This window comes from Rhipicephalus microplus, chromosome 10 (genome assembly GCF_043290135.1).
Source record: "Rhipicephalus microplus isolate Deutch F79 chromosome 10, USDA_Rmic, whole genome shotgun sequence".
Lineage (NCBI taxonomy): Eukaryota > Metazoa > Arthropoda > Arachnida > Ixodida > Ixodidae > Rhipicephalus > Rhipicephalus microplus.
The window spans coordinates 60,778,119-60,786,955 of record NC_134709.1 but is presented as its reverse complement, the minus strand read 5'-3'; the positions used below and the strand labels follow the sequence as shown (position 1 = coordinate 60,786,955).

The 8,837-nt window shown below is 52.1% G+C and overlaps 1 protein-coding gene across 1 annotated transcript in view; it reads left to right on the top strand.

The window, feature by feature from the left end:
* Nucleotides 1–821: 821 nt before the first annotated feature.
* Nucleotides 822–8,837, top strand: part of LOC142774269 (uncharacterized) — a 30,570-nt gene continuing 22,554 nt past the window's right edge. The window contains exon 1 of the mRNA XM_075874660.1: nt 822–978. Coding sequence (XP_075730775.1) covers nt 822–978 — 157 coding nt within the window. The remainder of the gene's footprint in view (nt 979–8,837) is intronic.

Here is an 8,837-nt window from a genome sequence, read left to right as displayed (position 1 = left end):
CGTGCTACATAATGCGCAAAGTTGGATCAGTGGAGACTTAAAACACAATGTTTTTTTCTGCGTGACTAAAATTACTCAAATATGGAGCAGAAAATTCGAAATGACAGGACATTGAGAGCGCTTACACTCCTGCCAGCTTTTGAGCATCACCTTTTATTTTATTTTTATTTCTTATTTTGCACTAGTAAATACCACTCCCACTGAGGTACCCTGACTCTAATATATTTTCCTATGTCCAAATCGCTTTCATTTCTTTTCTTTTTTTTCGAGTCCTTCAAAAGTGAGCATGCTTCGCAGCTCCAAAGCGAATTCCCCTCTTCCTCCCGCCCTCCGACCTAAGTAGGTCAGCCGATGACACATCCTTCAATGCAACGCGCAGAAAATGTTGTCAGCGTTCCGCGAAATCAAAATACAACAAGAAAAGATTCGCTGCCATGGTAAGGGTACCTCAGCGTACTTTTGAAACGAGGAACGCCGACTTGCTTTCCTTATGGAGCAACCTAGCGTCTCAGCACTGTGCACGAGCGGGTGACGGGTCACGTGATCTCGTTGCTCCCTTTTGTTCTTGTTTGTTTTATTTTCCATGCGCAGACGCGCACTGCGCCAATTATATAGCCAGGGTGGAGGAGATCACACGCAAGAAGACACCGGAGCGGCGCGGTCAAGGTGAGAGAGCAAACAGCATTTATCGTCTGCTTTCGCCGAACAGACGGCTTTTTAATCATCGCGGCGGCTGAGCAGTGAAGGGCTACCATCTGACCCTCCTATGTTTCAGCACGGATCCATTCCTGATTTCGTACTTCGCGAGGACCGCCGCGTCCATGGAGGACAGCGTGGAGGAAGACTACGGCGAGGGCACCCAGGCGTCGTTCGCGCTTATCGAGAACAAGATGCCCGAGCCGCCCGTGCCGACCCCGGGCCGTGGCCGGCGCCGCACAACTTCTGCTCGCGGTAGCCGAACCACAGCTAAGCCTCGCGGTGAGTGTCTTCGCCATCTTGGCATGCATCGGGGTGGTTCTTCATTCTTTTCGAGAGTCTCTATAGGCTGGGAGTCAGTTTTATTAATGATGTACGAAGTTTTGGTGCGCACCAGGGCCCCGGCTGTTTTTTTTTTTCGTCGCAGCGCGTGCTCGTTATCGTGCAACTTTTGGGCGTGCGATCGAGATCAGCTGCCCGCTTGATTATCATAGACCGCTATGGCAGACGTCTCCATGATGGCTTCCCGGACCGTCCGTGGAACGTTCTTTGTTCACCGTTTGTTTGTTTGCTTTTTTTCCTCCTTTATTTTGCCTCATTGCGGAACTCTGCGTGGCTATATATTGTGTTATTGTGCTAGACATTGTTGATTCTCGCCGAAATATCGTCGCAGATGTTAATTCAGGGTGTTTTCGAAACCTTTTTTTTTTAGAACGGAGGAAGTTCGCTCCTACCGTTGGTTTGAAAGTCACCTTGAAACACTTTTAGGTGCTCCAGACTACGACGCGTAGAAAACTCAGCGGCCGTTGTGAGTTCTTGCTGCGAAAAACTTTTCTCACCCAATTTATTTTCGTGACTTTACCTGCACATGACGAGATTATTATTATTATTATTATTATTATTATTATTATTATTATTATTCTGTAGTTGTGTGCGCTAGTTCGCTATGCCAATCTCTGCAAAAAGAGTGTCTGTGGAAGCGTAATTCTGGTTTTCCTCGCTTTATTCATCAGTGTGTTATCAGTTGTGTATAGTTAACAGGTTCGCTTGGATACTATTATATCTGTCTTGATAACAGCCTTCTCAACTGTGCCGAAGGAAAGCACGCTTGTTATTTTTTTTAGTTCTGCATCTATTGTGAGTGAGTGAGTAAAAACTTTATTGAACATGTCCGGCGTCATTGAGCGGGGTGGGGCTACAAGCTCCCCGGCCTAGGTGACGGCCTCGAGCCCTTGGACCCGGGAGGCATCCTGGGCTTGCCGGACGGCCCACAGTTGATCGGCAAGGTCGTGGCTGAGCAGAGCCGCCTCCCATCGCGCCTCGCGGTTCGAGACCGCCATGTCTACCGGGTTCGTAGGGGACTGCTGCGCGTTACCGGTACACTTCCACAGCATGTGCTGCAGCGTCGCTCTGGCTCCGCACGCCTTACACGCGTCGTACGTATAAATGCCTGGGTAGCAGAGGCGAAGGATCACCGGATTCGGGTACGTGTGTGTCAGTAGCTGTCTCCAGGCAACCTGCTGTTACTTGTTTAGTTTGGCGTGAGGTGGTGGATATTTGCATCTGTTCAGTTTGTAGTGTTGCGTGATGTCTCTGAAAGTGGTCATGCGATCCCCCCACGTCCATTCCCGCATCGCTGTCGAAGTGTGCGAGACATCGGGACTGTCGGCAGGCGTCGCAGCTCGGCGTGTAAGTCCTCGAGCCGCGGCGAGGGCAGTCGCGTTGCCCGCAAGCGAAGGGTCCGTGTGGGCGGGTGTCCATACGAGGAAACTGTCGTTTTTGCGGCAGATGTTGCGTTCATGAATTTGGAGAATGCGGGCCGCTTCGCGGGAGATCCGATCGCTGGCATAGTTGCGTATCGCCACCTGCGAGTCGCCTATTATCACCTCGGCGTCGGTGGTGGCTATCGCGAGGGCTATGGCAGCTTCTTCGGCCGCCTCCGTCTCTTCCGTGCCTATCGTCGCACTCTTGACACAAGTTCCTACATGATCCGTGATCGCGACCGCGAAACCGCGGTGGCAGTCGTAACGGGCCGCGTCCACGTAAACTGTGTCTTTGCTATTGCCGAATTTCTTTTCAAGGTCTTGGGCGCGCCTGTTGCGCTGACCGACGTGATGTGTCGGGTGCATGTTCTTAGGCAACGGCAGAACGACGATGCGCTTGCGAATACGTCTGGGTATCCCGACCTTTTCGCCGCGCTAAGTATGGTAGTTGATACCCAATGTCTCGAGGATGTGTCGACCAGTTCTGGTCTTCGCCAGACGTTCGTACTGGGCGATGTTGTGTGCTTCGATTATCTCATCTAGAGTATTGTGCAACCCCAGCTCGATAAATTTTTCCGTGCTGGTATTGGCCGGTAATCCGATTGCGCGTTTGTACGCCTTGCGGATGAGACAATCTAGTTTGGTGCGTTCATTCGCCTGCCACTTGAGGTAGGAGGCGACGTACGTTATATGGTTCATAACGAAAGCATGTACCAGGCGAATGGTATTGTTTTCCTTCATTCCGCTATGCCGATTTGTAATTCGTTTCAGCAACCGGATTGTTTTATTGACCGCGCCCTCTAGTCTGCGAACGGTTTCGCCATTGTGGCCGTTGGCGGACAGGCACAAGCCCAGTACCCTAATGGTGTTAACTTGTGGGATGACAGCGCCGTCTGATGTGCGTACATTAATTTCTCTATATGCGCACTCGAATGCGGAATCGGCGTTCTTGGGTTTACGGCCCCTGCGCGAGGGTCTATAGAGCAGGAGCTCCGATTTTGGCGGCAGAACGATCGAGGACAGTGTCGCGAAGGTAGTCCTGCACCACGTCGACGGCTTCCTGCAGCGTTTGCTCTACGTGGCCGTCATTTTTCTCGGCAACCCAGAGGGTGATATCATCGGCGTACAAGCTATGGTGGAGGCCTTCTATCTCAGCGAGTTTTCGTGGTAATCCGACACGCACGAGGTTAAAGAGCATGGGCGAGATTACGGAGCCCTGCAGCGTGCCCGTACAACACATGTATATGTCTTGCGATTCTAGTCCGCCGATCGCTAATCGGGCCCGGCGGCCCGTAAGAAAATCCCATACGTAGTGGTACGTTCTCTCGCCCAGTCCCAATGCTCGTATACTTTCAAGTACCGCAGCATGGCTAACGTTGTCGAACGCCTTTTTGAGGTCGAGCCCAAGTATCGCTTTGGTGGATCGTGTGGAATTGTCTGCGATATCGTGCTTGAGTTGAAGCATAACGTCCTGCGTGGAAAGGTTACGACAGAACCCCAGCATCGTGTGTGGGAGCATGTTTCGGTCCTCGAGGTAGTTGGTAAGGCGAGCGAGAACCACATGTTTCATGACCTTACCAACGCAGGACATCAGGGATTTTAGTCGAAGGTTGTCATTCTGTACTCGTTTGCCCGGTTTGGGGATCATAATTATGCGCGCCGTTATCCACGAGTTCGGTATAGCGCCCGCATTTCAGCCCTCGTTCATGTAAGCCGTCAGTTGTTCTATCGACTCATCGTCCAAGTTACGTAGCGCTTTGTTGGTTATCCCGTCCGGGCCTGGCACCGACTTCGTGTTGAGCCTGTGCAGCACCGCCCTCACCTCTGCAACGCTGAAGTCCTCGTCTAGCTCCGCGTTACCCTCACCCTCCCAGGCGTATGCCAAGTACGCGAGGGGGCTACGTGACTGAAAGTAACGGCTTCGCACGTCATCTAGAAAGTCCGCGTGGGTGCCTTTGTAGTCGTGCAGCAACTTGTTAAGCTTATATGCGTGCGATGTTTTCGTCTCCTCCGGATCCAAGAGGTGCCGGAGGAGATGCCACGTCTTGGCCCGTCCCAGCTGGTTCTCCATTCCATTGCAAATCTCTTCCCATTGCGTTTTGCATACCTGTAACGCGTGCTCTTCCATGTCCCTCCTTAGCCGTGCTATGCGTCTGCGCAGCGTTCGATTGTGGCGTTGACGCTTACACTTGTCTCGCAGGCTGCGCTTGGCTTCCCACATGTGTAGGAGTTTGCTGTCTACCACTTCGAGCTGTGCTTCAGGCAGAACCTCCCGCGTAGCCGTTTCTAAATCCCTCTTGAGCGTTGCAGTCCAGCTATCTATATCCTCAAAAGCCGCACGCGTCCCAATCCACCAGCCGGTGGTTCTTGCCCTTGGTACCTTCCCAATAAACGCGGTGGGGAGGTTCAGCGTCGACCTGGATCTCGATCACCGAGTGATTGCTACCCAGGTCCTCCTGTGTATTGTGCCATCGCGTGCTAGCAACGTTCTTAGTAAATGTGAGGTAGGGTGAGGTGTCTGCCCATACGCTGTTGCCCCTGCGCGTAGGTGCGGAAGGGTCTGTGATGAGCTCGAGGCCCTCATTCTGCGCATCGTCCCAAAGGCGCTTACCTTTTGGCGTTTCGTAGCCGTGCCCCCACGCCGCGTGGAACGCGTTGAAGTCGCCCGCGATGAGCAAGGGCCTGTCGGCAGCTGCCTCGCGCGCCTCTCGCAGTAACGTGCTAAAGCGGTGTCTAGCTTTGGGTCTGCTATACACGTTCAGCACAAAGAAGCCGGGGCCGCGTTCTTTTGTCGGGATGATCTGTATGAGTACATGCGGTATGCTAACGTTCATAAGTTCGCGTTGCGCCACGGTGAGGTTGCGTCGCACTAGCGTTGCAGCGGCCGGTGGGGCTCCCGCGGTCACAGCTTCGTCTATAGATTTGTACCCCGCCAGCTTGACCGGGTCATTGGTTTCCTGCAATAGTATTACGTCCGGTCGTTGCCGGCTACGTAAGAATTGTTGGGGAAGCGCCCGTTTCCTCCTGTACCCCCTGCAGTTCTACTGCCAGATAGTGAACGTGTTCCGTGTGTTATGCTGTTGTGGGCGTTGTGTTTGTGTGGTTTCGTGCCGAGCCGTGGTGACTGTACGTGTTATGATTTGCCGTCCGGCTGATCCTGCGCCTCTTCGTCGGGTAACGGCCTAAAGTACGGTTTCTCAATCGTTCGTACTGGGCGACCCACTGTGCCCGGAAGTCGCATTTCGATATTGTCTATGCGCGTTTGCAGCGTCGCGACCATTTTTGTGAGCTGAGATATTGCAATGCTCAACTGTTCGGTTTGTGTGGTTTGCTGAGCAATCGCGTTGTTAAGTTGCGCGGTTTGCTGCGCGTGTTGGTTCATCATCGCGTCTACCTTGTCGTCGAGTCTATCGACTCGTTCGCGGAGTTTCTCCTCGCGTTTCTGCGATTTGACGTCGAATCATTTCGGGTCAAGTGCCTTAGGTTTAGTGGGTGCGGGGTGCGCGTCTTGAGCCTCCATGACTTCCTCCACGCTCTCGGCTGTACTAGCAGCCACGTCGACTGCGACGGGTTTAATTGGAGGAGGAGGAGGAAAGAGAACTGTCGGGGCTTCCCCCTTCAACGTGGCAATTTCGTTTCTTAACCTTGCATTTTCCTGCTGTAGTTTTTGGATTCTTGATTCGAATTGACCCAATCGTTTCTGCATTAGACTTTCTTGGTCGCTGTTGCGTTTGTAAGCAGAGCTGCCGCGTCTGTCTACATCTGGGCTTCTATCAATGGCAGTCTCGGTTCGCGTTAGCGGTGCGCTGGGCGCGCGTCCGGAGGCGACGTCTACCCACCTCAATTTATGGGGGTCAACCTCTCCTCCGCCTTTGGCTGCAGCTGTGTTGTTGGCTCGGGCCGTCGACGTGCTGCGAGGCTTCGCTGAACGGGGTCGGGAGACGCTGCGAGAGCGGGCTCAAGAACGAGTACGGGAGCGAGTGCGGCTCCGCGCGCGGGTCTCCCTCGAGGCCGATCGACTGTTGCCGCTACGTCGTCTCGGTGCGTGGCGTCGTCCGTAGCCCTCCTCCCCGTCGTTGACTGTGCTACTACTGCTGTAGACGGCCTCAGCCTCTTCGCGCATTCTGCGTTCCCACTGTCGGCGCTTGACTAGGTAGGGTGTCTTGTACTTAGCTTTGCACTTGCGGTCTCCGGTGAGGTGACCCTTTCCGCACAGTTGGCACACCAGCTCGCACCGATGATCGTCGGGCGGGTTGCCGCATCCGCACCCACGGCACTTCTTGTCGTTCGGGTTGGGGCACACGTCGGCCCTGTGTCCCAGACGACCACACTTGTAGCACATATCGATATGTTTCTTGTAAAGAGTGCACCTTATCACCATCCCGCCGTAGTTCACGTAACGAGGCACGTAGTAGCCGTCGAAAAGGATTATCACGTTGGTCGTGTTTCCCATGCGCTTGGCATGCAGGACGTTCGGGTTGCGGTGGTTAACCAGACTTCTCACGATGTCCGCCGGCTTTTCGTCTAGCGATATGCCCCTGATGAGGCCTTTGGACGTGTTCTCCGGAGCCGCTCTGTAGGCACTCGCTTCGAACTCGCGGTCGCCAATTCGCAGCTTGCAAATGCCTCCATATCGTCTAGTGCGATCTTCTGACGGCGTGCTTACCACAATAACGTTTTGTCGCTCATTGAGACAGACGCTGTCCTCCTCGGCTACCTCGTGCCCCACCCCTGCAGCGTTGCGTATGCAGAAGTGGACGCGGTCCTTCTGGTAGTGGGATACGTTGAAGCCATCCCGGGGTCGCACGATGATCTTGTAGTCATCCGTCGGCAGGTTGGGCATTCGGCTCATCATGGTGATCTTCCGCACGTACTGCGTCGCTTTCTGTATAAACGCTGCCTTCTCGGTAGACGCTGGCGTTGCATGCTGGTTCTTCGCCGGGTCGGCGTCTCCACCCGCCTTCTTGGTGTTTCGTTTGATCTCGCACCATCCCTGCTCTTTTCCGAACTCCGTCGGCGATATCTCCTCCCCTTCGACTTGCACGAATTCCATTTCGGGCGCCGGCGCAGCGGATGGGGCGCCCGCTTGCTCCGGCGACTTGTCAGGCCTACCGTGCCTTGTCTACTGGCTTGAATGTCGTGCCAGCGTGGCGGTACGGGCAATCTTAGAAAAGTGACCAAAACACGGGCTCACCTGCACAAATGGCATCGGGAGAGACCGCAGGACTTTCACAGTCACTTGGGAATACTCTGAACTGAATGGCTGGAAAGAAATCGCCGAAAACCATAGAAAATCTGCGGAGCCGATCTGCATCTATTGTACTCTAAATTTGTTTATGCTCTCGACTCCAATAAAACTCACCGCCAACCTCCAAAGCGTTGTTTGCTTTGAGTTACCGCAGAAAATAAATATCTCTTTTTTGTTTTTTTGCGTTATTAACCGAGGCTGTCTACCGGTTATAAAGTTTTTTTATATACCGTCATTGGTAAGGACATACTTAGGATAATGTATCCGACTGTGCGGACAGCCGACCAGTTACAAGTCCGTGGCTGGCCTACCGAATGTAGCCGCATATTAGCGGCAACGCTGGCTACTGCATACACTCAAACAATACCAGCACTGTTGTTTAGAGGTAACCAACGTTAGACAATGGTGTATGACTACAGCACTGCCTCCGTAACAGCATCAGAAAATATTTTGAGGTAACATTATTCCAGAGAACACAATACAACGATTGTTTTTAGGCGCTTTCTTTGCCAAGACCCCTAATATATTGTTGCATAAATGCTTTTCTAGCCTTGCTCTGCCGTTATACTCCTGTAGTATTATGACCTTCTGATTCGATCATAGTGTACTGATGCTACTGTATATAGGTACCTCGCACCACGTTGCTTTTCGCCAACTCTCACGCATTTTGAAACCACAAAACAGATCATAGATTTGTAATGTCTTTGTCACATATCCATGTGTTCTTTCGATTTGAATGGCACTACAATTTACAGCTATGTCGAAGCCTTACCTAGTTTTTATCTGCTTTTTTCGAATTTCATACCACCGAAATATTTTTTCATAGGTGTCCAAGTAGTTGTCAAGCTATCAAAAGATAGCTTTTACAGCGGGCTCCAGCTTACCATTGATGGTCACAAAGCATCAAATTTTAAAGAAATGTAACGTTATTTCTAGGTTTTATTGCTATAATACCGCTGCGTTCATTCAGTGGTGGCAGTTATTGTTGTTTATTTAAACTAGTGCCGTGAATAACTGCCGTGAGTAGCACTTAGTTTTCGTCTCACGTTTGGAATGGAAAATTTGTTAATTCATTTTTTTTGCATGTTGTGTAGATGCTTGTTTTTTTTTTCGAGGGGTGCGGCGAGGGA